Source organism: Dama dama, chromosome 9 (assembly GCF_033118175.1).
Source record: "Dama dama isolate Ldn47 chromosome 9, ASM3311817v1, whole genome shotgun sequence".
NCBI lineage: Eukaryota > Metazoa > Chordata > Mammalia > Artiodactyla > Cervidae > Dama > Dama dama.
In genome coordinates, this window is record NC_083689.1 from 11,395,622 (window position 1) to 11,423,197 (window position 27,576).

The following is a 27,576-nucleotide window of genomic DNA, read 5'->3' on the forward strand; positions in this document are numbered from 1 at the left end:
ACCGTTGGCGCCAGCAGAGGGCGCACGCGCGTGGGGTCTCTGGCTCCCGCGCTCCAAGACCCGCGCAGCCTCAGTTGGCGCCCGGACATGTGCTGGGAGGCAGTGTGGATGTGGTGGTGCTGTGTGGCGGCGTCCGCGTCGTTCCAGGGGAGCCAAAGAGCAAAGGAGAACAAGGGCGCCGTGATACTCGAAGCGAGGTCCCCTGGAGACCTGCTGAGGCACCTCGACGCTGGTCAGGGGACCTACCTAGAGACACCCAGACCTCATTCACCAAGCTGCGCCCCGAGGCCCGCAGAACTCCAACCTGTTTGAGTTGTCCAGGTCTTGCCCCGGAGCTTCGCCCGCGGCAAACCGTCAGCCCTTAGAGGCGCACCTGGGGGTTTCGGAACCCTCTGAAGGAGTTAGCACAGTGTGAATTATAGGGAATACTTCATGGGTGTTAGTTCTGTGCCTGCCAATGTTGTCCGCATTTATAAAAACATAGTGTTTTATCCCCACCCCAACCCACTGAGGTAGGTATTATTGTCCTCCCCCCGTTTTATGATGAGGAAACCGAGGCCAGATAGGTTAAGTGACTTTCCCAGGCTCTTAACCAGGTAGGCTGGATTTTAAACTCAAAAGGGACCAGCTTCAGAGGTTGAGGTCTTTTTTTTTTTTTTTTGTCTGCACCATGTTGCTCAAACGGTAAAGAATCTGCCTGCAATGCGGGAGACCTGAGTTCGATCCCTCGGTGGGGAAGATCCCCTGGAGAAGGAAATGCCAACCCACTCCAGTATTCTTGCCTGGAGAATCCCCGTTGAAGAGGAGCCTGGAGGGCTACAGTCCATGGGCTTGGACAGAGTCGGACATGACTTTAGCGACTAACACACAGACACGTACATGTTGCATGTGTGGACCTTAGCTACCTGACCGGGTATGCCTCTGCAGTGGGAGTGCAGATTCTTAACCACTGGATCGCCAGGGAAGTCTGGAGGCTGAGGTCTTGATCACGTTGTTTTCCTGCATCATAGAGATGAGCCATAACTACTTGCATGGCCACCGCTAGGTGTCGCTCTGGGGGTATCATGCCTGGAGACTTGCCCAAGGATCTTATAAAAGAGGGCCCCCACCTCTCCTTCCTCTCACTGCAGCATGTTTTTCTGCTAATCTTGCTATGGTTAGGAAAAGCTTCAGCCAGAGCCATTGGCCCCTTCGCAGGTTTCCGCCTGTGTTGTTTGCTACTACTGACCACATTCTCTGGTGGTCCTTTTCTTGGTACTGTTCCCATTTTATTTTCCCGTTTCTTTTTTTACCCACACCACCTCTTCTCTGGGTGCTGCTTCTCAAATTCCATTGCAGTCTTTTGAGGGGTTTTTGATTGTCTCTTAGATATTGCTGTTCCTCATGGTTCTCTCTCTCTGTTCTTGCTTCCAGGGTGATCTTATTCACTTCCTTGACTCCTATTATCTCCATGCTGGGTGATTTCTAGCCCATAGCTGAGCCATCCCTCTATGTCCCAACTACTTTCTGGGTATCTCTGCCTTTGGATCTGTTAAAGATACCTCAAACTCATTATATCCACAACTAAACTTGTTATCTTCTACTCACACTAGCTTGAGTTATCTTTTGAGTGAGACCTAAGTTGCCTTTGATACTTTTTCATTTTTAGAGGTTCTAATTGGCTCTTAAATCTTGTCCTATCTGTTGCCTGTCAGATCATCACATCTCTCCCCTAGTCTCCCTGATCATTCTCTAATCCAGATTCTGCCCTTCAGTGTGCTTAGTTAAAACATTTATCCCATATCCATCCATGGTCTATTGGCAGGATAAAGTCCTCACAATCTGGTCCTAACCTCACCTTCTGTCCCACTCACACTTTATGGGATTGGGTACTCCCCAAGAGCTGAGACAGGTCAGTTTAACAAACATTACTTGTATTAAGTGCTGAGGCACCAGGATGACTAAAACAGTATACTGAGATTAGATTACAGGCCAAGGGGGGTAGGGGGGAGATGAGGAACTTCAATCCAGCAATGGTAGGGCAGGTAGAGGACTGCATTATACTTCATTTGATCTACCAGCTTAACAAGCTCACAGTGTCAGTGTAACTGTTGAATTAAAATGAAAGAAATGTTTTTAATTGTACTAGGCGACAAAAAAATTGCTTGCCTTAATGTCTTTATTAAAGGCTTTCATTTCTCCTTTTGATTCCCTATTCTCCTTCCTCAACATCAGATCTTAGAGCAAATATCAAAGCAATTAAGGTAGTGAAACTGCTATCATCTTTGACCTTTTCTTCTTTCAGTTCAGTTGCTCAGTCGTGTCCGACTCTGCAGCCCCATGAACTGCAGCATGCTAGGCCTCCCTGTCCATGACCAACTCCCAGAGTCCACCCAAACCCATGTCCATTGAGTCGGTGATGCCATCCAACCATCTCATCCTCTGTCGTCCCCTTCTCCTCCTGCCCTCAATCTTTCCCAGCATCAGGATCTTTTCAAATGAGTCACCTCTTCACATGAGGTGGCCAAAGTATTGGAGTTTCAGCTTCAACATCAGTCCTTCCAATGTACACCCAGGACTGATCTTTAGGATGGACTGGTTGGATCTCCTTGCAGTCCAAGGGACTCTCAAGAGTCTTCTCCTTTAGGTTTTTCTTTAAGTTCCTGCCACCCAATAAGCTAAGTCTTAAGATCACTTCTTCCTTCTTATTCCATTATGGCAAGCACTATATCCTGGATTAATTGAAATATTCTCCTAGCTGATCTTCCTGCCTCTAGTCTACCCTCACTCTAGTCCTCTGACAATGAATACTAAGTGGATGTTCCTAGCAAATAAATATTTGTTGAATTGTTGGCATTTTCCATTCACATTTGTTGAGCCAAAATGCTGTGTTATGTCCCCACACATTCTAAAATTCACACAAATTGGAGTTTATGTAAAAATTTATTTGACCAAAATGTAGAAAAAGTGATACTATTACATATGATACAGTTGCAAGAATCTAAATGGAAAGTGTGGGTTTTATTCAATTGCACAATTTGCTAGTGTATCTCCTGGGTAGTGTGGCGCTTAATAAATAGGAGTGAGGGGCAGAGGATTCAGATAAGCTAGAAGCAGGGTGATTCTTTTAGTCAGAATTGTAAACTTGAGTTGGCCCCCACACTGCTGGGGAATGTGGAATGTTTCAGCTCTGAGATGTTAACTGAGAAAGCAGAAACAGAACAAAATGCCCTGTGTACAAAATACTCCATATCCAGTTTAATCAGGAGTTTTTCGGTCTTTTATTAACTTGGTCCTGAAGAAGGAATTAAAAATCTAGATAAGTAAATTTCCAATTTGCCATTCTCTTGAGTATAGAGATGAAGTTATGCCAATTTTTTAGTTTTTACTTTGCTGTCTGAGAGGGCCATTCTGCCTAATATTTGTTCACAGAAAAACAGTCTTGCTCAATTACTGATAGTTTTGAAAAAGACTGCTTCTCTGAATAGGACTGAATTCTCCAACATTCATTCCTCCTGAGTGGATGGCCTCATATCAGAGCAGATAAGCATGGGTCATTATTGGAATAAGACATCAGCTCCTCAGAGAACTTAGAGCAAAAGAAACATATAGAAGAGCATATCAAGGATCTATCCAAAAAACATTTGGGTAATTATTATGACTCTTTTCTGAGCACTCTCACGCTGACTGCTCAGAGGATGTTTGTTCTGTTCTGCACGGTGGAGTGCGGAAAAGAGCCAGGATGATCAGGTTAACCTCTCTGTGGTTTATGACTTCCCACAGTAACCCCACCCCCACTTTGGTCTGCATGGAAAATCCCCACCCATTTTAATGTGACGATCCCTGGCCTCCTACCACGTGACCAATGGTGGACATTCTCCAACGTTTTAAACTGACCCATGACTAGACATCAGAATCTGTGTTTTGAAAGTGTGGGGTTGTCTATTCTCCCAGGAACCAAATGCCCTCAGTCTTAAAAGAGAGTATGTATGCTCAATATGAAATACCCTGCCTACCTTAGGAATATATGCAATTTAAGGATTAAAAATAGAGCTGAAAAAACTGGTGTCATTTTGGAAAAAAGGAAGGAACAGATTAACTGGTGCTCAAAGCTTCTCTGATACAAAATATTTGGTCATGTATTCATAATTTGCTTGACATTTCCAGCAAAGCGAAGAGGCAATAACAAAAGAAACTTCTTACAAGAGAAGAGAAAGACACGGCGCTCTGGAGTTTCTGTTGGAACAAGAATCTTCTGTTTTGGTTATATACAGTTTAGTTCGTTTAGTGTCTGATCCAGTGTCTGATGTAAGCCCACGTTCTCTTCTTTGGCCTGGGCAAGTTTTTCTGGTGAAAATTAAGAATGAGGGAAAAACAAATTAATAAGCGTCTTTATTAAAAGGGGGGAAAAGTTTCTAAGCTCCACATTGCCAGAGTGAAAGAGCAGAGAAAGTACTCTGCATTTTAACTATAGCAGAACACCATGGACTTCTAGACACTAAAAACCAAATCTGGTAGTTAGGGTTGGAAAATGAAATACAGGCTGCTCAGTTAAATTTGAATTTCATATAAATAAAAATTTTAATGGAAGCATATTGCAAATGTTGCTTGAAATACACTTATGCTCAAAATTTATTCATTGCAGAGCTGAAATTAAAATTTAACTGGGTGTCCTGTATTTTAATATGCTAAATCTGGCAATCCTAGAGTTAGAACACCTGACTTAAGCCCCGTGAGGTAAATGCCACTTAACCTAAGTCATTTAAACTTTCTAGGTGTCAGTTTCCCCATCTGTCAAATGGGGGTAATACCATTGTGTGGCAGAGGGTTATCATGAGAAACAAATGAGAAATGCTTCAGAACTTAAAAATGCTACATAAACACAAGCTTTTGGTCTGAGATATGGATGAGTTAATACATTTTCTCTCTAGTGCTGGTTAGTCCCTGAGCTTATGGAAGGGAAATATAATCTTATAACCCATCTTTCCTTTGGAGCTTCTGAGAATAGCTGTCTAAATTCCAGGCATAATTGTGTTACTGTTTGTACACGTCCATCTATGTGTCCACAGCAGTCAAACTCCAGGTAAATGCAAAATGAAATTTAAGCCAGACTACAGGTACGTTATTAAATGGTTGAGCTGATGAAAGAAATGAAAACAAACGACCCCCTCCCCCCCAACCAAACAAATCAACAAAACTCTAAGATGCCACTTAGAGCGATGCATGACAGAGCAGGAGAGAAAACTGGTTTGCGACAAGTAATGGGTGATCAGGGACTAGGCCAGGACTCATTAAAATACCAGAGGAAAGCAAAATACCTCATAAAATGTGATACGATCAGCTTGCAAATATTCAGAAAGAAAACGACTGCCAAAGATGGCCATCTTGCAACTACAACTACTGAAGCTTCCATTTGATGTGATACTTTAAGAAAAAACTAGTGACTTATGATCTGGGAGGATTCTGTCAGAGAATAGTGACCTGGGCCTGTGGAGTCTGGATTAACACAGTAACTGACTGCCTACTGCAGGCGAACCCATTTCTTCTCAGTTATCTCATTTAATCCTTAGGAACTCAGCTATCACTTTTATTTCTGCTGAAAAGGGCTAGACAGCTCAAATGGCAGAGCTGGGGTGCAAAGCAAGGTATTCCAACTCCAAATCCCGACCTCACTTCACCTTGCCACTGGGATTCCCCGGCATCTACTTTGTTATTAGGTCTGAGAGAAAGTAAGTTTCCCTAAAAGTGTTAATTGCCCTTGACAAGAGTGACAGCAAACCCCGCCCTCCACCCAGCCCACCACACAGTCAACAGGTAGTAGTAGATCCACCATAGCCCTAATCTCTGAAGTTCCACCTAGGTGCTTAGGTAGAATCACTGGATAGGCAGGGCTGCAGTTATTTCAAAGGGTGGAGGCTACATATGTCTGGAAAAATTCCAGGAACAAATACCTGGAGAGAGCAAACAAAAAACACCCACCCCTACAGCATTTAATCTTTCCAGGGTCACACGCATGGCAATGTGACGGGAGTGGTTTACGCAGAAGTTCAGGGGGGAAGGCAGTTAGGAACAGAGGAAAGTTGGGGGTGGAAGGGTGTGGGTAGTTTAGTAAAGTTGTATTTTGCAGAAATGAATAAAGAATTGTGACAAAGGTTCCCACCTGAATAAAAAAATTACTGGATGAGGAATAAGTTATGGTGACCAAAAATAAATGATCTACTCAGAAGTCTTCATGCCACTTTCATGTTCAAGGGGGCAATCTAGAAGATGGCTTGGACTTCAAAATGTCAGTGTTTCTGGGACAATTTGAGGTGGTGGTAGTGGTGGGGTGCAGGGGAGAACCAGATAGATTATTTAAAATTTGTGGATTCTCTTGGGGAAACTGATGAGCTTTTGGTCCCTAGAGGTTTTTAACACCCATACACAAACTTCATGAGCCCTCACTAAACCAAAGTTCCTGGTTTTAGTTAACTATGAGGGGAGATACATGTTGCTCAGGAAAGTTGCTTTGGAACTCAAGAATCACCTCAATTCCTTTGTTCAGCATTCTAGCAGCTTCCATCCCCTTGCCCTGCTATGGGATGCCCCTTAATTCCTTGCAGTTGTTTTCTAAGGGTAGGGAATAGAGGTGAGCTTCTCTGGTGAGCTGCCTCCCAGGACTGGGAGCTGAAGAGGTGCTTCGTGAACAATGAAGACATAGGGAACCCCAGACACCATTCTCCAAGTAAAACACAGAAAAAATGAGAGAAAAGGACTAAGGAGACCAAAATGCCATTGCTGCTGTTTGAATCCACAGATGAAGAGCCATCCCAAGGTAGCTTCTTTTTAGAGATAAGCCGGCTGGTTTTTGCATGTTCTGCTGACTCTGTTAAGCTGCTCAAGAGGTTGGATGGGTTTCCATTCAAAACAATTTCTATGTAAGGAAAAACTGCTAGTGGCATGCAGATACAGTTAATATAGCTAATACATTTGAGAGCTCAGGCCAAGTTGGCTTTTGTTTTTATGTTGTCAGAAAAGAATCATATGAGCATAATTTTCTTTTATGAAACCAGCTCTTCATTTGAGCCACTCACTTTTGGTTGCAGTCACGGTTAAGGGCCTCAAAGGCCCTTACCTCAAAGCCCACAGCTCAAAGGCAGCAAGTGGAGAAAATGAAAATGAGAGGGCATGAAGATGAGGACGGCCTGTCTTTATTTCAGTCACACAGTCACAGACACAGCAGCAGAAGGCTTGAAAGATACTGGAGCTTCTAGAAGCCCACAGGAGTGGAGGTACCACAGTGAGAAGGCAGACTTCAGTATTGCTAGGACAGAGGGTGGCACCCCAGCCGCCTCTCAGGAGAGAGGTCGTGTCATTGAAAGTGTGGTCCAGGTCCTTGCTGGTAGCTTTGTATGTGAGCGTCTGAGCGTACAGCTCATCTAGAGGGCAGAGGTCCCCAAGGAGAGAGTTCAGAAGAGGTACAGAATATAGAATGCGAGGGTTGGAGTGGAGCGATACACATTGAGAGGAAGAAAAAACAGTGAGAAAACAAAGCACGAACTGGGACAAGGTTGTATCTCATGTAAATCAAATGAGAAAACATAAGATCTACGGAGTGATTTCTAAGTGGAGTGAAGTTCTGCAGGGGATTAGCCATAGTGAAACTTTAGAAAGAGTGGTGACTAGAAATGGTGAGAGCTTCTCCCCACCAATCTCCCATCCCAGGTTATTTGGCTTTCAGTGATGTCATCCGGCCCGAAGGTCATACTTTGGAATGGGGCATTTTGCCTTATATGGAAACCTCACTTCCCAAACCAAACACTGGGACACACGGCCTGAAGAACGAGTTCTGTACCCTTTCTGGGCGGGACAGGCAGTTTGGGAGAACTGAAATGCCAGGATTCTGGAATTTCCGGGTTACTCCGTGAAGAGCATAGGACAGAATTTTTTTAAAAGATGAAACACTTCAAGAAATTCTGGGATACGTGGGCACCAGACTCACAGACTGGAGTCTTTATTCAGGTCTCTACAGTCTCTAAATTTCCATTTTCTCATATTGTGATAAGCTTTGCGCTCTCTGGGAGAGAGTTTCCATAAAAAATGCAAGGCATTTAAAAAATGTGAGGCGTCTCAGAAATGAGCAAATTGAAGGAAACTCTAAAGAGCTAAAAAATCAGCCATATTTGGATCTCTGTACTTACATATGGAGTTAATTACGCAGAAATATTTTACTTCTGGAAAAATGGCAACCCTAGTTTGAATCTGATTTTGCACTGTCCTGTCCCAGGGCTCCAGACTTCCAGATGTGACATCACTCTGCTCCCCTGACGTGGATGAAGCCCAAACCAGCCTTCCCAGATTTCCCCTGACTGTACGTGTTGTGTAAGGGGGAGGCAGAGCAAACACAATTAGATGGTGATTTCATACCTTCCAGGTCATCAATTGTCTTTTCCAGTTTCGCAACTGTTCTCTCTGCAAATTCAGCACGGGTCTCGGCCTAGGGCAGAAGGAAGGAGTCACCAGGACCGCTTCAAGACCAACCCCAGGAGAATCCCGAACCAGCTGGGTGGGAATCACACTCACCTCTTTCAGTTTGTCAGACAGAAGCTTAATTTCTTCTTCATATTTGTCCTCCTTTTCAGAATACTGCGGGAGAGATCAAAACACTACTTTTTAAAAAGGAGGGAGCGGGGGGACAGCACAAGAGAATGCACGTTCCCCGATTCTCGGAGAAAAGCGCGTGCTTGACGCTACGAACCTGCCTAAGCAGCAAAGTAGAGACAGACACCTTTCCAGGCAGATGAAATGTGTGGGAAACTCAGAGAGTCTGGGAGGGGATCCCTCTGGGATGGGACTGATCTCAAGACCTGAGCTGACAACTCGAGATACATGTGTGAAGATGGAGGCAGATGAATGAATGGAAACATGCCTCTCAAGGCCCTCCACCGCAGCTGGCGTCGTCTGTTTCCAACCCCACTTCCCACCAGCTTCCTGCCACTTCCTAAGCCTATTCTGAGTACTCTCTGGTCTCCCAGCCCTTGACTACATCTGGGCCCCCAGGCACGGAATGTCCCATTCCTCACTGCTGTCTGTCCGGAGGTATGTTTGTCTTTCAAGGCTCAACTCAGGTGAGTATTAGCTAACCTTTATCACCTGCCAGTTGTGTTGTTAGCACCAATCCCAGTTTACAGATTAGGGAATGAGTCACGGAATCTAGCTAATTTGTCAAGGGTTACATGGCTACTACCTGACCGAGCCACAGCTGGAACCTGATTCTGGAATATGAGCTCCTGGCTGGCATCCTGCCCTATAGTTTTTTTTTTTTTCTTCCCCTTTAATAATTTTATTTATTTATTTTTGGCTGTGCTGGGTCTTCCTTGCTGTGAGGGCTTTCTCTAGTTGTAGCAAGCGAGGAGGGCTCCTCTCTAGGCACACTGCACAGGCTTCTTACTGCGGTGACTTCTCGTGTTTCAGGCTCTGGGGTGCTCAGGCTTCAGTAGTTGCAGCTCCTGACTCTAGAGCGCAGGCTCAATAGCTGTGGTGCATAAACTCAGCTGCATGTGCGATCTTCCCGGATCAGGGGTCAAACTCTCGTCTCCCACACGGGCAGGCAGATTCTTTACCACTGAGCCACCAGGGAAGCCTCTATGGTCTTTTCTAAGGTCACCTCCTTGCGACACCTTTCCCAGCTTCCCAAAGTCCCTCTGTGGAAGCCCCACCACACCCTAATTACTTTGTCAACCCTTCTACTCAACTAGACTACAAGCTCTTCCAGAGCAGAAGATCACCACAGCATCTCTCCCAATGACCAGTCTCTGGCATACCCACATTTATTCACCAACGATCCCAGCATGAAATACCCGCCAGGCACCACGCTGGGGCTAATGACACAGCTCTAAAGGAGACCAACAGAGTCCCTGTCTCTACAATCTAGCGAGGAAGGCACGCAATTAATTATAATAAATGTGATCAACCTTCACGATAGGGAAAGAAGTAGGTGGGGCTATGCAGTTGAGAAATACCTAACCTGGATGAGCAATCTGGGAAGGGTGGACAGGGGGTTGCCAAGCAGAGAGAAAAGGGGGCAGCCACCCCAGGCTGACTAGACAGACGGTTCAAAGAAAGCAGTGGAAGGGACCAACATGGAACATCTGTGAAACGAGTTCAGTGCAACGGGAGGGGAGGAGGAGGAGGGAGAGTGAGGAAGAGCTGAGAAAGAGGAACTCAACAGCAGGGGTTGGGAGGGGAGGAGGGAAGGTCACGGAAGGGTCTGTACGTTCTTGCTAATGTAATGACTAATGCTCTCTCCTGTAATGACTACTTTGGGTACTGTTTCAGCAGCAACAACAAAAAAGCCCAATTCCACCTGTGATTGCTGCTCAACCTTCTAGAAAGTATTTCTGGAGGAACCCAGGGATGCAGTTGAGAGTGCGGCTCTGTAGGCTCTGTATGTACATGAGGAGGCTCAGAATTCCCTAAGATGAGCCTGACCAGGCCCCCATTTCAGGTTCTAAATTCATCTCCAGGGACTTTCCTGGTGGTCCGGAGGTTAAGACTCCTCGCTTCCACTACAGGGAGTATAGGTTTGATCCCTAGTTGGGAAACTAAGATCCCACATACTGCCTTGTATGGCCAAAATAAATAAATAGATAAATAAGCCCACCTTCGTAGAAGGCTGAGATAAAGAGGGAAATCTAGCCATTGGACACCCTTTTCTATAGGAGAAAAGGAAACCTGGCTGCTGGGTACCAAAGCTACTGTTGGCAAACACAGGTCAGATCCCCGACACCCTGGCACGCTCCTGTGTTCCTTGGGGGAAGAAAAAAGGCCAGCAAATCACCCTCCAGCTCAAGCCAACCACCAACCTTTTCAGATGCAGCCTCTAGTGACTTCAGATTGTTAGTGACATTCTTGAGTTCTTCTTCCAGGTCACCACATTTTCTGCCCAAAGACAAGAGAAGATTTTTGGTGTCTTATCTTTTTGTACAAATCACAGTCTCCCTAAAAAGTTTTCTAAAGGAGGAATCCACATTGCCAGGGGCCCCCAGAAGGAATGTGGGGAAAAATGTTAATGGCTTTCTCTGAGACACAGTGCTGTGTACTTGTCAAAACCCCATCGTGCCAGGCAAAGGCGCGGCAGGCCGAGAAGTGTTTGGGAGGTTTGTAAAGCTCTCTGGGCTACCGCCAAGTCTGAGGCAACAGGGACTTGTGAAATCCACGATTGATGAGGCTGACTCCGGAAGGTGTTTAAGAATGAGACGCAGTGCAGGAGGCTGGGAGGCGGCAATCCGAGTTTATACTGGACACGCCAGGAAGCAGGCCTGGGATGGGTTTCGGAAACCAGATCTCTTAGCACTGCAGGGATGCTCTTTGGGAGCTCGAGTCCCCACCCGAGTCTGAGGGGAGAGGCTTTCGGGGTTTTGTGGTGGGGGGTGGGGGGAAGGGAGCTTGTGGGGACTCTGGTCAAGCTTCTCACCTTTCCTTGCCACCAAGAATGTGTCCTAGCCAAACAATGACATCAAGAACAAGGCATTTAGGCACAGACACGGCAGCCTGCCCTCAGTGTTCCCTTAAGAAGGCACATCCTCCTGAGGATTCCTCTCTAGGAAAACGGGACTTCTGGGCTTCTCGGCTACTGCCCAACACTTGTATTTCCCAATACCTTTGTGGCAAGAGTGAACACGTGGGCGGTACTTCCCAGGGCAGTGAGAACAAACAGTCGCCTGTCACTCTTTGTCAGCCATGGAAGCAGAGAGGAGGGACTGAAGGATGAGTCCCAGATACCCATCCACTTGACCAGAGGCCCTGGTCGGTATCCGTTCCCAACATAACTTACTCCCTCCCAGCTCCCCGACCAACCCCCATCCACCATGTCTGGAGCTGAGCTGGGCACCACCCAACCCCACTCTGCCACTCACAATTCGGACACCTCGGCACGCTCCTCTGCCCGCTCTAGCTCACCCTCCAGGATGACCAACTTACGAGCTACCTGCAGAAACAGGAAGGACCAATTAAGACTGACCCCCAAGAGCCACATCTGATAGGATACCCCACCCCCACCCGGAGCAAACAGCAAGGCCGTGTCCAGCAACCTTGGGGCTTTCTGCTGCTGCTCCAACTCTAATTTCCAAACCTAAATTCTCTCCTGTGGGCCCCAGGAAGGGGAAGGAAGAGACAGGGCCGTGGGGGCAGGCAGAAGGAGCAACTGAGCTTTCGTGGTCTAAAGACCCACGGCCGGGGACCACAATTCCCCATTTTAGCCTAACGCCCAGCTGGAGGACAAAAAAAAGGGATCTGATCACTTGGTTTCCCCTTTAAGTCTAAGTCCCCACTTGTCTGACCGTCACAGAATTTCCCAGGACTTCTGGCATCGTGGAAGATATGGTCTCCTAGACAAGCGGCTGTCTTCGGAAAAAAACAGATGTGGATGCAGAAGGACAGCTGAGCTGACCAAGAGCTTCCTTTAGGCGGCCCCAGGGTTTTCCCTATCACAGGTTCATTTCCTCCCCGCTTCCTGCTACTGCCATCTGCCAGCCCCACTCCCCACCACTCACCTCCTCGTATTTGCGGTCGGCCTCCTCGGCGATGTGCTTGGCCTCTTTAAGCTGCATCTCCTGAATCTCCATCTTCTCCTCATCTTTCATGGCGCGGTTCTCTATCACCTTCATCCCTCTGCAAGGAGCAGAACCTGTCATTGCCTCCACACACACATGACCACCTCATTGCACACCTTCAGGCATCTAACTCATCTAAACACTTCACTGACACCTACCAAGAGCCACACTCCAAAGAGGCAACTAGAGCTGCTCACACTCATGTGCATCTTTGCTGATTGCCAGGCACCATTTTTAAACTTCACAATCCCTGTCCCTAGAAATAGGTACAGTATCCCTATTTCAGAGAGGAAGAAACTGAGGCATAGAGGAGCTAAGTAACTTGCTCGAGGTTACACAGCCAGTAAGAAGCAGGGCTGGGATTCAAACCCCGGTAATGTGGTTCTGGAGTCCACACTCCTATCCCATAGTCTCTCACTAACTAGTGACGAGGGGGACTTGTACGCCAACAGTTACCAGGATCTGATCAAAGGTCTGGGCTGGCCTGGCTGTGGGAATGATGGATTCTACTGCATTGGGGTGAGGAGTGGGGTAGGGAGGGTATATCACAAGGGGCTTCCCAGAAGAGAGTCCACAAGTGAACAAGGAGAGGAAAGGTATTCTTCAGTGAGAGAGAGCGATATACAAGAAAGCCCCAGAGAATGGATAAAGGACATGTGGTACATACATACAATGGAATATTACTCAGCCTTTAAAAAGAATGAAATAATGCCGTTTGCAGCAAGATGGATGGACATGGTGGTTGGCATATTCAGTGAAGTAAGTCAGACAGAAGTGAAAGTCGCTCAGTTGTGTCTGACTCTTTTGTGACCCCATGGACTATACAGTCCATGGAATTCTCTGGGCCAGAATACTGGAGTGGGTAGCCTTTCCCTTCTCCAGGGGATCTTCCCAACCCAGGAATCGAACCCAGTTCTCCCACATTGCAGGTAGATTCTTTACCAGCCGGATCACAAGGAAAGCCCGAGTCAGACAGAAAAGGAGAAATATTGTGCGACACCCCTTATATGTGGAATCTAAAAAGAAGTGATACAAATGAATTTATAAAGCAGAAAGAGACTCACAGACTTATAAAACAAACTTATGTTGCTGGGGGGAAGGGAGAGTTTGGGAGTCTGGGATGGACACACACACACTGCTAGATTTTAAATGGATAACTAACAAGGACTGTTTGAATAGCACAGGGAACTCTGCTCAGTGTTATGTGGGAGCCTGGAAGGGACGGGGGTTTGGGGGAGAATGGATTCATGTATATGTAGGGCTGAGTCCCTTTGCTGTCCGCCTGAAACTATCGCAACATTGTTAATTGGCTATGCTCCAATACAAAATAAAAAGTTCAGAAAAACAGAAAGCCCCAGAGGAATGAAAGAATATGGCAGGGAAGTCAGGGTGGTTGCACCACAGGCCGCCTGAATGACAGGCTAAGGGTTTTTCTCCGAGGGAACAGGGAACCACGGGAAGGTTTCAGAAACAAGTGTGAATGGAAACCAGAATGATGGCTGGGACTTCAGTGGGAAGACCAGGTAAGAGGCAGATATCCACAAAGTGATGGGTGGGGAAGGCCTGAACTGAAGTGGATACGTCCACTAGGGGTAGGACGGTGTCCTGGGAACAGCTGGAAGTGCCCTACAACTTCTGACCACGAAATGGAGCTCACTGTGGCCTGCACTGTGTGGAGTGGACATGCTAAACTCAGATATCTCCAAAGAAGAGGCCAACCCAGTATAATGTATCAGTGTGTGTCAGGCCTGCCCACAGAGGACCATTATTATACTTCTAATAAACACTTCCATTCGGACTGTCCCTGCCATTCTCAGCTAACTATCAAAACACTCTCCAGGCCCGTACTGGGCTTTCCAGGTGGCACAGTGGTAAAGAATCTGCCTGCCAATGCAGGAGATGCAAGAGACTTGGGTTCAATCCCTGGGTTGGGAAGATCCCCTAGCAGAGGAAACGACAACCCACTCCAGTATTCTTACCTGAAAAATTCTTTGGACAGAGGAGCCTGGCGGGTTACACAGTCCATGGGGTCACAAAGAGTTGGACACAACTGAGCATGCAAGCCTGTACCAGGCCCTGAGATCAGCAAGCTTGGAAAATCCCCTGCAGTCAAGGAGCGATCAAAGGGACTAGCTCAAGGCCCCATAGTAAATGGCAGTGGAAGGACTTAGATCTAGATTCTTCAGCTCCCAAGTATAGAATTCCTTCCACCTAAACATCAGGCTCTAACAAGGGCGCCATCAACAGCTGCTGGTAACACGATACCAAGAAGTGAAGGGCCTTTTGACTTGGGGAGGTGTGAGAAATGAGTGAGATGCCTGGCCAGGCCGGTGTGACTGTGAACAAGGGAAGCACCTAGCTGAGGCGCCTGGCACAGCCGTGAGCAACTTGTGACTGGATCCTTCATACTTCCACGTGGCTGCCCTGAACTACTGCCCTCTCACTCTATGAAGTGGCTAAAGCAGAGCCCGCACCGCGATCTGTGCCCTCCGTAAGGGCTATTCCACTGTACGGCACATTCCCCCTTAGGCAACTCAAAAAGTCGGTCGCCAAGATTCTCCAGTTGGTTTAGCCGCGCCCCCCCCCCCCCCCCCCCCCCCAGGAGTGGATCCTTGGGAGAAGTTTCTACCAGAGAACTATGGTGCCCATGTGCCAAGTTGCTTTAGTCATGGCCGACTCTTTGCAACCCCATGGACTGTAGCCCGCCAGGCTCCTCTGTCCATGGGATTCTCCAGGCAAGAATCCTGGAGTGAGTTGCCATGCTGTCCTCCAGGGGATCTTCCTCGACCCAGGGATCGAATCTGCATCTGCTACACTGGGAGGCGGGTTCTAGCGCCACCTGGGAAACTTGAAAACTATGGTGGATGAGTCCAGTGTGAATTCTGGTGTGATGCTGTGGCAGATACGTGAGGACCACCAGCCCAGCCTAGCCCATACCACCACCACACCAGGAACCCACTGACCACCACACGGAGATGGCCGCTTCTGTGAATTACACAATCTGCCCATAGTCCTCCAGAGTCTGCACCAAGGCGTGCCGCTCATGAGGACACAGCACCCTGCTGGAGGCAGCAGGAGAATGCCCTGGAGGTAAGAAGTGCTATCAGTTGCAAATACATTAATCGGAGTGGTTCGTGCATGTCCCTGACACATAGTTGTCCAGTGACCCAGAGCCTGAAGCACTGCTAATAATCACTTTTGCAGACAGCCCATTCCAAGTTTTCATCCCCCGCCTTCTCATATCACCCTGGAAACTGAGGTCTTGAGAATGCTGACAACCAGACGCAGTGACTTTCAGAGAACAGGACACACAGCGCTCTGAGAACTGCCTGCCAACGACAGTCACAGCTACAGTCTCACATCTGCCCATTTTTTGCCTTCCTCTTTCTGGTGGTAGCTTTCCTTCATAACCACCACATCAAATGCCTCCACACACAGCAGGATGGTTTACAAGGTGTTGTTGCCCATTTGTATGTATGTGTACACATGTGTGTCCCCGGGATCTCACTGACTCTCACCCCAGCTCCGGAGGTTGGCAGTATGGCACGACCCCAATTTCCCAGAAGTAAACGCTCATGCCACCGGGTTCAAAGCGTCCTTACCTCTCACTCTCATCTGCAGCCTTTTCCGCCTCCTCCAGTTTCTGCAGGGCTGTGGCCAGTCGTTCCTGAGCCCTGTCCAACTCCTCCTCAACGAGCTGGATGCGTCGATTGAGAGCTGCCACATCACCTTCGGCCTAGGGAGGTCAGATGTGGAACCAGGTTAAGAAGGAAGTAGGTCAGCCAGCCTTCCACTCACACAGTGCCCTTTTCTCCAGCTAACATGCTTCCCCCGCTGAAGCCCACCCAGGAATCCAGGCGGTAAGGAATTCAGACTGTCTCTTCTGGACAATGTGAATTTCCCCCAAATGTCAGTGCGCTCTCCCCACAATAGGACAGGCTGTCAAGTCATTACGGGCTTCCCTGGTGTGGCAGTAGTGGTAAAGAATCCATCTGCTAAAGCAAGAGACGCAAGAGATGTGGGTTCAATCCTGGGTCAGGAAGATCCCCTGGAGGAGGAAATGGCAACCCGCTCCAGTATTCTTGAGAATCCCCATGGACAGAGGCGCCTGGCAGGCTACAGTCCGTAGGGTTGCAAAGAGTTGAACACGAGGGAGCACAGCGCTCAAGTCAATACAGGACAGAGAAGCAAGCTGTATCTTCTAAGAGGATGGTGCTGGCCTCTCCATGGGACTTCTAGAGAGCAAGGCCACCAAGCAACCGGCTCACTCTGTCATACAAGGTCTGCTCCTAGCCACCTGAATGTTAAAACAAATGCAAGACTCTGGATGCCTCAGTTATATGCTGGCCGTATATAACTGGGGTGGGGTGCTGAGTAGGGGCAGCCCAACTGGAACTCCATCCTTAATCAAGGCTGGCTGAGAGATGTTGGGACAAAATGATATAAGAAAGCAAAGAAAATTTGGGTACAGGCACGGGAGAGATGGCGGAACAGCTTTACTGGCTTTTCACCTACAAGGAAGGTAATAAATACGCTGGCATGCATAAGAGCAAGAATTCGAGGATCAAAACGTACTGGTCAGAATCCTCGCCCCGCCAGTGTTCAGCCATGTGGCGCTGAGCAGGCAGCCTCCCTGCTTGCTTTGAGCCTATCCCAGGGCCCATTTCCTTCATACCTTTCTGGGGACTGTAATGCAAGGGTGTGGCATTGTAGCTGGCATGTGGTAAGTCCCACAAAGGGCAGCTCTTGCTGCCATGATTCTCCCCCATTTAATCCTCGTGGATCTCACCCATTTTACAGTTGGGAAAACTGAGAGAGGCAGGAGAGGGGAAACAGTCTTTTTCAGTGTCCCAGAGCTGGCAGGGAACAGCTTCTTGAGCCCCAGCCCAAGGTTTTTCCCTTGCCAAATCTACACTCTTGAGTCCTGTGGGGGCTTTGAGGCCTCACACTTAGGAATATTGAGAACTGGTAAAATAGGGCCCAACTGATGGGAGAAGTATAAAGTCACCCTGGCTTCTTCAGAACAAGACAAATAAAGAATCTCCAAATGGGGGAGGGCTGTAAAAAATTAGAGGAGTAACAGAATGAGGCCAGAGTTGCTGAAAAAACACAGAATCAGGAAACTTTTCTCAGCTCCACTATCCTAATTGCGGAGGGAGAGGAAATTCCCGCAGGTGTTTCTGATCACAGCTTCCTCCGGAACACCAGTGTGGAGAATCCATTTAAACCACTGATGAGCTATTTTAAGAACTGTCACCCACTCCTTCCAAAGAGTGGGTGCTTTTTATTTTCTTAAAATTAGATGAATCTTCACTCCTTCAGCAACTGGAGCAGGAACGGACTCCTCCCCTCAACGTTTTTTTAGTACACTTACAAAATTGTGTAACCAACACCACCATCTAATTCCAAAAGTTTTGTCACCCCACAAAGAAACCTCACGCCCATCAGTAGTCAAGGCACTGATTTCTCAGATCATGCGGCGATGCTTGATTCATGAGTAGGTTTTGTTTTTTTTTAAAGAGCCCCTCCTTTTATGGAGGATTCTGAATCCTGACAACCATGCTTTTGGCACATTTTCAACTATCTGGAACGGAAATAGTTCTGAGATATATTCTTCTATGTACAGATATACATATATATGTATTCTTGAAAAACTGCTAGTCACTGCTAGTCATTTTGGGCTCCACCCCTTCCTGCAATCAAAGCTTCTACACTCTACAAAGGATTTTCCTTATAAGGTAAAAGAGGCTTGCTAGATACATGTGGCAAAGCAACAGGAAGATGTCGGTTAATCACACAAAAATCTAAACCAGCTGTCGGGAGGCAGACCCAGAAGTCTGCCACACGCCGGCTCTTGGCTTTCTCTACAAGAGACTGAAAAAGGCCTCCCCTCCCCCCTTGGCTTCATTCCTTCTGCCCAGGAACCTTCTTAAGGCTTTCTCCCCTTTTCCTGAGCAAGAGAAGCCCGCTTTGAAAAGTGAACTTTTTAAGAAGTTCGAAACTTTTCCAAAAACATCTTTCCTCCCAACTGGATGGTCCCACTCCTGAGTCTTGGCTCACAGCTGAGGGCCATTTTTAAGCAGGAGTAATTGTCCTCCAGCGAGATGGCTTGGGATGAGATCAGAGGGAGGGTTATGCCGGTTACGTGTGTTAAAGAGGCCAAACCAGCTACTGTTGGGAGGCTCACACCAGGTTTCTGAGGGCTCTTCACGCCAGGGCGGCCCTTGCAGGATTAAGGGCTTTGACTACAGCGAGCACGGAAACAATTCTTTGAGGGGTGGGGGCGATTCTTACCCAGATCTGTCGACACCCACAGCAGTGCCCTCTGCCTGGGCATCTTTTCCACTGCTGGGGTCCCCACCCTGAGTCTCAACACTCCAGCTTTCCGAGACCCTGGGCCTCCACACTCTTCTTCCAACTTTCTTTCTGAGTCTTTGCAGTCTCTTGTCCCAGCAAACTCTTACTTATTCCTATAAGACTGCTCAGCCTCCATTTTGAAGCCTATCCCACTGGCTGGTTCTTTCTGTCATGCTCCCAGTTAGCAGAACACAACCCTCAGCCGCCCCCCGTGGTAGTCAGCCTTATCTGACTCCCCTGGCCCCCACCAGGCTGTGAACCCCTCTAAGGTAGAATGCGGGGAGAAAAGCGCAGGAATAGAGCACCTACTATATGCCAGGCAGAGAGGTTTTCCTCCAGAGTCCCTCCCAGCAATCCTGCCGGGGGGGGGGGGGGGGGGGCACTATTGTCACCCCGGCTTTGGAGACACGCTCCTCCTAGGAGTCAAGTACCAAGTGGGATAGGATGGGATTGGGATACAGATCTCTCTCCACTCCCAGAGGTGGCCACCACCTGTCCCATCCCAAGGGGCCATCAAGGGACGAAGAGAGGGCAGTGAACCCCCCCACCCCCATTCAGCCCCGGGCCTCGCATTTGCAGCGGCCGCACACAAACGACCGTGGATCGAGGGCCCCGAGCTAACATTCCAAGGGTCTTCGCGAGCCAGGCAGGGTCCCGCGCGGCCCTCGTTCCCGCAGGGGACCATCTGGGGAGGGAAAGGCCGGCGGCTCGGGAACTGAACTTCCGCCCCCCGCCTGGAGCAGACACGTAGCCGCCGCGCCCCTGGGAACAGCTGGGAAAGTTCGGCAGGAACCGGGAAGCCCTGGAGGTGGCGAGAAAGTGCGGCGCCCCCACCCCCACTCCCAGTATCGGCCGGTCCAACCCCAGACAATGGAAGCTCAACGTTTTCACTCTCACTTCCCGCTCCTAGGTGGAGCTGCAGCTCCCCGCCCTCCCCCGCCCGGACCCGGGCGCCAGCGGCGGCGAGTCAGAAGGCAGCAGGGTGCCCCCTACCTCCACTCCCCACTCCTGGATCGCGCACCCCCCCCCCGACCATCCCCCCCATTTCCCGCTCCACCAGCCCCGCCCGACCCGGATGCGGCGCCCCCTCCCCTCGTCCCAGGCCAGGGAAGGAGAATGGCGGTGGAGGATGGGATCTCTGCAGCCGGTCCGCGATCCGGAGCGCTGGGGCCGAGGGTGCGAAAGTGGGATCAGGCGGGGGCGACAGCGGCTGGCGGGCAGGGAGCGGGTGGCTCTGGGAGAAGGGAAGAAAGGAGGGCGCGGCGGGGCCGGGGGTGCGGGAGCCCGGGCGCGCGGTGCCGGGGCGCGGGCTCTCACTTTCTCGCGCCGCTCGCGCTCGCCGTCCAGCTCTCGCTGCAGGCCCTGCGCGCGGTCCTCCGCCTCATCCGCTTGCTGCTGCAGGGCCTGGATCTTGCGTTTCACCGCCTCCAGGGAGTTGAGGCCAGCCATGGCGCGGAGGCGCACGCAGCGGGCGGCGGGCAGCGGCGGGCGCTCGGTTCGGCTAGGCTCCGGCAAGAGCTGCAGCAGCCGCGCCCCGGCCCCCGAGCCTTTGCCTGCGCCGGGGCCGCCCCCGCCTCTCCCCGCCCCCGGCCCGGCCGCTGTCGGGGCGATGAGGTCACCCGGCCGGGCAGCCGACGTCAGCACCGCTGGGGGAGGGCCTGACGTCGGCACCGCTGGCCGCAGCTGCTGGAAAGTGCCCCTTTTCGGGACTTATTTGGAGAAAGCGCCGGGAGGCACCGCCTTCTCCTCTTCCTCCTCCTCTTCCTCGAGCGCTTCCCGCCCTCCCGGCCCCGGGGCTCCTGCCTGGCCCGGCCCGGCCTGGCCGCTGGCGCCCCCGTTACTGGGCACGTACGTCGGAGGCTTTCTTCTCCGTCAGCTCCAGCTTCTCCTGCGCGTCTTTCAGGTCCTCGGAGTATTTGTCCAGCTCATCCTCAGTCCCCTTAAGCTTCTTCTGGAGGTGGGTCAGTTCCTCCTCCACCTGGGGACAGATCGGGGGACGCATCAGCCTGGGGGGGGGGGCCCGTCCTCGAGGTGCAGGGGCGCCCCCCACACTCACAAGAATCCAAGTTTCCTGATCTGTGAAACAGGGAGAACAATGTTCTGCCCCACTCACTAAATGTACCACTGGTACCTATTAACATGGCTTTCACATCCTTCCCTAGTCCTGGGACCAGATGTGTTTATATTTTTTTGGTGGTGGTGGTGGTGGGGGGTGTCTCCCGGGGCGGGGGGTGGTCTCCCAGTACTCTTGCAGAATCTATCACAGCTTTTGAGAAACAAGTCCCGACACGTTTTCTAGAAACTCGGGTTCAATTTTACAGCCTCCCCGGTGGAGTCATACTCTGGCCTGGACCATCCCTCCCTTCAACCTTCCCAACATTGGCAGCCAGAGAAGCTTCTTAAGTCTATGTTGACCCTACCTCTGGCAAGGACCTGCCATGGCTCTCTATTGCCCAAAAGAGTGAAAAAATGAAAGTGTTAGCTGCTCAGTCGTGTCCCACTCTTTGTGACCCCATGAACTGTAGCCCATCAGGCTTCTCTGTCCATGGAATTCTCCAGGCAAGAATACTGGAGTGGGTTGCCCTTCCCTTGTCTAGGGGATCTTCCTGACCCAAGGAGCCAACCTAGGACCTGCTGTGGTTCCCAATTGCCCAAGAGAGTGGTTCTCACAAAATACCCTGAAGGTTTGAAAGGCTCAACCCCTGCCCTTGTCCCCCACTCCTGGGACTTTGTGGAGCCTACTGGAAGAGAGCTACTCCTTAGAGATCACTTTCTTGGGAGATTCAGGTTAGAGATTTTCAGTTCTTGCAGTCTGACTTGTGTTTAATAAAAATGTCCGAAACACTCCTCAAATTTTCAGTCCTCTTCGTTTATCCAGAAAGTCTTGCCCCCTCCCAGCACCCCCAGTTTGAGAAGCCCTATGGAGTACAAAGACCCCTTCACCTGTCCATCACCCCCCACCACACCAGTCAAGGGTCAACTCAGAAAGCTTCTCTGTCACCCTCCTTCCCTCTGCACCTCCCCCTCCGGCCCCTAACTTTGGCCTGGGGTGCTCAGTCCAGCTCAGGTTTTGATCTGACTTTATGTCTCAGGTGGTTTGACCCCTGGTCCTATTCATGCTCCTAAGGTGAGCAGACAGCCCGCATGGGCCCTGCATCCTCCTCCTTCTTCCTCCTCATGGCAGGAAGCCCAGAGAGGTGGAGTGACTATCCGTGGGTCACACAGCACTGGATCTGAACCCACATCTGAACAAGCCCTCCTAACTGACCTACTTTTCTGCAGCCCTCCGTGGCTCCTGTTCATTCCTAAGACGATGTGTGAAATGTGCCAGGTGCTGTGTGTGTTGTGTATGTGTTTCACGTGTGTGTGCACACATGCAGATTCTTGAAAGGGCTGCTATTCCCGCTCCCATTCCTAGGCCTTCTGAGTGTCTTACTAATGAGCTGAGGAATGGAAAAGAGGTGGAGGATCCGAGGAGGAGGAGGAGGAGGGTGGCTGCAGCTTCCACCTACGACACGGTTCACTGGCCCTGACCTTGACATCTAGGCAAGGAGCCGGGAAGGCTGACCTCCAAATCCCCGTTGTCTGACCCTGTCCCCCTTTCTGGCCTCTGTTGTCATCTGCGAAATGGAAGCCTTGATCTGGTGGCCTTCCAGCACTCTGGCAGCTGCTTTTGAAATTCCGCTTTCACTGAGAAAATGAGCCAGTTTCCTTAAAGAAACAGGTCAGCCTGACCCAACATCCACCTGACTTCCTTCCAGCCCTGCATGGTACAGCATTTCCTAGGTGCTAGGACTTCCCCTGACAGTCCAGCGGTTCAGACTCTCTGCTTCCACTACAGGGCACGTGTTCAATCCCTGGTCAGGGAACTAAGGTCCTGCCTGTGGTGGCCAAAAAAATTTTTTTTTCTATAGCAGCATTTCCTTGGTGCTGTATGTCAGGCACAATGCTCTTATAACATGAACGATTGAGGGCAAATTCTGCAGCATTGGGCTCATTTGATGGGTGTCAAGATTGTTTTTGATGACTTTTTCTGGACAATAAAGGGTGGGGATTGTGATAAAGGGGACGGGGGCTATGAAACAGAATGTGCCAGTGTCACAAAAGGGTAATGTGAAAGTGAAGTCGCTCAGTTGTGTCCGACTCTTTGCGACCCCATGGACTGTATTCTCCAGGCAAGAGTACTGGAGTGGGTTGCCATTTCCTTCTCCAGGAGCTCTTCCCAACCCAGGGATCGAACCCAGGTCTCCCGCATTGCAGGCAGACGCTTTACCATCTGAGCCACCGGGGAAGCTCAGAAGGATAAACAGTCCCTAAGTGAAAACAGGAGCTGCCTGAGGCCATTCAGAGAGGGCTAAGAACCCTTGTCAGACTGACTTCAAAGCTGGCTTGCTTGGCCGCTAGGCTAGGCTGTGTTCACGGCCCAGCAAGCCCTCCTCCTGTTGACCTCCCCACCCAGGTCCCTCCCTTGGGTGGTCTGCACTGTTGCACTGGGCCCCTAGTCCCTGCCCCACCCTCTGGCCCCACCCTGACCCCTGGGGCAGGGGTACACCTCTGTGTTTGGCTCTGTTCCCCTTAGGGATTTCCCCCATGGCTCAGCTGGTAAAGAATCCATCTGCAATCCAGGAGACCCAGGAGATGGGGGTTCAATCCCTGGGTTGGGAAAATCCCCTGGAGGAGGAAATTCTTCAGTGTTCTTGCCTGGAGAATCTCCTGGATGGAGAAACCTGGAGGCTACAGTTCAAACGGTTGCAAAGAGTCTGATTGGGCTGAGTGACTAAGGGCAGCAGACCCTCTGGGGCTGGGGCCCTTTGAGAAACAGGCCCGGGGCTTAGGTCACCCTGGGCTCCAGTACCGCCCAGCACAGCTCGGCTCAATGTTCACCACGGCATCCCGGAGGAAGTTTGCAGAATGAATCAATGACACAACTGCAAGTCCCTCTGGTTGGAGCCAGGTCTGAAAAAGTAAATGAAGCTGACACAGGTCAGGTCCCTCTGAACTGCACACGCACAAAGCACCTAGGACGTGTGGTGTCTCGCTGCGGAGGCTGAGCCTCGCACTGGCTCTCCAAGGTCTCCCTCAAGTCACTTCCTTCTTGGAGCCTCAGTTTCTCTGCCTGTAAAGTGGCCAGGAAGGTCATGGATGGCAGACCGTAGTCCCTGCAAATGGGGCCTTTGGGCTGGGCTGAGGCAGGATGTGGGGTCAAAGGCCAGTTGGGGCGGATGTCACTGCCCTGCGAGGGGTGTGGGCAGGAAGCAGGCCAGGGAGGCCCGGCCCATTCCCACACGGCGCAGAGAGGGCTTGGAATGGGGGCTTTGCTGCAGGGTCCCTGAGGGTCAGGCTGGCCAAAGACCCGTGCTCTCTGGCCTCCTGAAGCATAAAGCACTCCGAATAAGCTTAGCCTTTCATGATCTCCTGCCTTTGTTCCCAGGCAGAATGGGCTATCTGCCCTATGGGGCTCGAGCTTCTGCTTTGCACCTCTGGAATCTGACGTACTCTCTGTCAGAGGCATCATTTGCCCCCATTTCTCAGATGAGAACACTGAGGGAACTCAGTGAGAGAGCGGCAGCAATGTGCCCTAGTTACAGAGTTAGATGATCTGGCCTGGATGTGAGCACAAGTCCATGGGGTAGCAAAGAGCCGGACATGACTGAGCACGCATGCGTGCACCACCCTAGTAGGCAGCTTTGGGCAAAAAGAAAAAAAAAAAACACAAAAAAACAGAATGAAAATCCAGTTGGAGATCAGAGACCCTATCCCCGCCTCCTTGGCCATGCAGCCGGTGGGATGCTTTGAGGAGCCTTCCCTTTTGGACTCGTGTCTGCCCTGGGGCTTCCCTCGTGGTTCAGTGGTAAAAAATTCTCCTGCGATTCAGGTGATTCAGGTTTGATCCTTGGGTTGGGAAGATCCCCTGGAGAAGGAAATGACAACCCACTCCAGTATTCTTGCCTGGGAAATCGCATGGACAGAGGAGCCTGGCGGGCTATAGTCCGTGGGGTCACAAAGGAGTCAAACAAGACTGAGCAACTGAACAACTGCTTTGTTAGAGTGTGCTATATCAGTTACTCACACCTTAGTGTGAATTAGAGCTGTTAAGTTGCTTTTATCTGAATCCCTGGCTGAAGCCCTCATGCTGAATTCTTAGTTGCTCAGTCGTGTCCAACTCTGCAACCCCATGGAATGTAGCCTGCCAGGCTCCTCTGTCCATGGGGATTCTCCGAGCAAGAATACTGGAGTGGGTTTCCATGCCCTGTCTCAAAGCCCTCACGGTAAGTGCTAAATGATGGATGGAGGCCGCAGCTCAGGGCCAGCACAGGATGGGCGTTTGTGTTTGCCAGGGAGGGAGGAGGGTTTGTGGCAGGGAGCACTGCGGGTGGGGCTGTCCTGTGCGGATATGTTACGGAGCACTTAGGGTAGCTCCGGGACAGTGGGGGATGGGGAGGCCCACAGGGGAAGTAGGGTGGGGTAGGAAAGAATCCTGAGTTCATGGAGCGCTTACACTGTGCCGGGTACCATGCCAAGGGCTCCACCTGCCTAGTCACCTCTAGTCCTCCGACGGTGGTAAGGGAAGCAACACTGCCACTTCCTCATCTCACACATGTAGCCACAGAGGCACAGAGGTGAAGGTGGCTTCCCTGGAGGCCCAGCGGTAAAGAATCTGCCCGCAATGCAGGAGACCTGGGTTCGAGCCCTGGGTTGGGAAGACCCCCTAGAGGAGGTCATGGCAACCCATTCCAGTATTCTTGCCTGGAGAATCTCATGGACAGAGGAGCCGGTCGGGCTACTGTCCATAGGGTCACAAAGAGTCAGACACGACTGAGGTGACTTAGCATGCAGCAAGCATGCCCAAGGCCTGAACTGTGAACACGGCCAATCTGAGCTCAGAGTCTCCACTTTTACCTGTTGAGCTGGCCTGGCGCCCAGGATGGGCAGGGCTGAGCACTTGGAGTCACCATCCTGGGCGTCTCCTGGGGCTTATCGGAGACCCTGAAGCTCCCCAGGGCTTGGCAGTTGACCCCACGTGGGGCAGGCTACTCTGGGAGGGATCAAGACCCCCTTCCCTCCTCTTATTGGCTACTCTGACCACCCAGACCCAGACAACTGACTCCAGTTCTCTGCCCCAAGCCAAGGTCTTGGGACTGTCCAGCCCAGCCCCCTTCCATTGGCTCTCTGATGGATCCCTGTTGTCCAGGCCCCCTGGGAATCTTGTCCCCAAAGCTCTGAATCCAGGGCCTCTGCCTGCCAGAGGCACCCCCACTTTCCCCCGCCAAGCTCACAGCAAGGGCACCCTCAGAGACACATTGAGATTCTCAAGTGCACCCTCAAATCTCTACCCACCCCAGGCCCCAAACCCTCATCAGCTGCCCCACCACACACCCATACTCTCGGCCACACTTCCCAATCTGTCACTCACAGTCACACCTGAAACAGGTGTGCCTTGAAACAGGCACCTGTCACCCACACTCACACACAGATACCCCAACAGAAACACAACCGTGCAATCGGCACACACATACCCTGACAAACCCACACGCACCCATGCCAGCCCAAATGCAGTCACCGCAACACACACACACACTCACCCTGACACACACAATTTCATCAATATCATGTCAACATTTGTACAAGAACACACAGCTAGTCTCTTCCCCTGTTGATAAAACCCAGGGCAATATCACCACCAACACACACTCAGACTCACAAACACATCCATACCTATTCACACCCACTGTCAACAGCTACACACTCAGGCCTTCCTCGGCACACATATTCTCAGTCACCTTCAGGCCTCCACACAGCCAGAACACACACAACACATGTGGACACACAAATGCTCAGACACACACAAATCCCTTTCACATACACACAGCAGCCCTAAACCACCCCTTCTACCACACCCCGCGTGGTGATCCCCTCACCCCAACACACCTCCTCAGACTCATCTTTGCACACACAGACACAAGCAGCCCACACAAATGCCCCTCCCTTTCTTATACACTTACCCACTCTCTCTGGCCTTGCTGGACGTGGGTCCAGGTAACCCCCTCTCTCCCAGCCCAGGGACCCCTCCGGGGAAGACAATAGTCCCCTTACTCTCTCTCAGCCAGAGCACCACCCCCTGTCTCAGCCCCAGTCTCCCAAGTCCTAAGGTTTCCTGAGATTCCCACCCTCCGCCCCAGAACCTCACCAGCTCAGCTCAGAGAGGGTGCTGGGCAGCCCGGCGCGGCCCAGCGGAGGTACATCACCTGCTTGCACTTCTCCTCGGCAGCTTTCTTATCCGACTCCGCCTGCTCGGCCCGGTCGATGGCGTTCTCCTTGTCCAGCTTCAGCATCTGCATCTTCTTCTTGATGGCTTCCATGGCTGGGTGGTGGGGGGCCGTGGGCGCAGAAGGGGCTGCGGCGGCTGTGGCTCAAGTGAGCAGCCGGGGCGGCAGAGAGGCCCTTATAGGCTCCCGGGGTGCGCCGCCCTGCTGCGGGGCGAGTCTTGGAGGAGGCCCAAACGCAGGCCGCCTGGGCCAGCCGCCACTTGCTTGCTTGCTCAGGAGGACTTGGCCAGCTCACCGGCCTCCCCGCAGCCCTAGCCTTATTTGGGCCTAGGATTTTCTCAAAGGGAAAAAAAAAAAGCCAGACCCATTTCCATTTTTAA

General features: G+C 50.8%; 1 protein-coding gene across 2 annotated transcripts; it reads right to left on the bottom strand.

Moving 5' to 3' along the window:
* Nucleotides 1–3,236: 3,236 nt before the first annotated feature.
* TPM4 (tropomyosin 4) lies at nucleotides 3,237–27,304 on the bottom strand. 2 transcript variants are annotated; one of them, XM_061149976.1, is made up of 9 exons: nucleotides 27,176–27,304; nucleotides 20,782–20,907; nucleotides 16,175–16,308; nucleotides 12,513–12,630; nucleotides 11,877–11,947; nucleotides 10,824–10,899; nucleotides 8,542–8,604; nucleotides 8,386–8,455; nucleotides 3,237–4,326 (listed from the first exon to the last, which is right to left on the bottom strand). In XM_061149976.1, exons 1-9 carry the CDS (start codon nucleotides 27,287–27,289, stop codon nucleotides 4,244–4,246), a joined length of 855 nt encoding a protein of 284 aa, XP_061005959.1. In that variant the 5' UTR covers nucleotides 27,290–27,304; the 3' UTR covers nucleotides 3,237–4,243. The 2 variants fall into 2 exon arrangements, with proteins under 2 accessions (XP_061005959.1, XP_061005960.1); XM_061149977.1 differs by lacking the exons at nucleotides 20,782–20,907; nucleotides 27,176–27,304 and adding an exon at nucleotides 20,247–20,466.
* Between the last annotated feature and the right edge of the window lie 272 nt (nucleotides 27,305–27,576).

What these genes read in the sequence shown, in the direction of transcription:
- TPM4 (XM_061149976.1), bottom strand. Translation starts at nt 27,289, where the DNA reads ATGGAAGCCATCAAGAAGAAGATGCAGATGCTGAAGCTGGACAAGGAG. An exon ending in CCGAGGAGAAGTGCAAGCAG is followed by an intron (nt 20,908 to 27,175) that starts GTGATGTACCTC and finishes ATCTGTCCCCAG; the next exon opens with GTGGAGGAGGAACTGACCCA. An exon ending in TGTCTGACAAACTGAAAGAG is followed by an intron (nt 8,456 to 8,541) that starts GTGAGTGTGATT and finishes CTTCTGCCCTAG; the next exon opens with GCCGAGACCCGTGCTGAATT.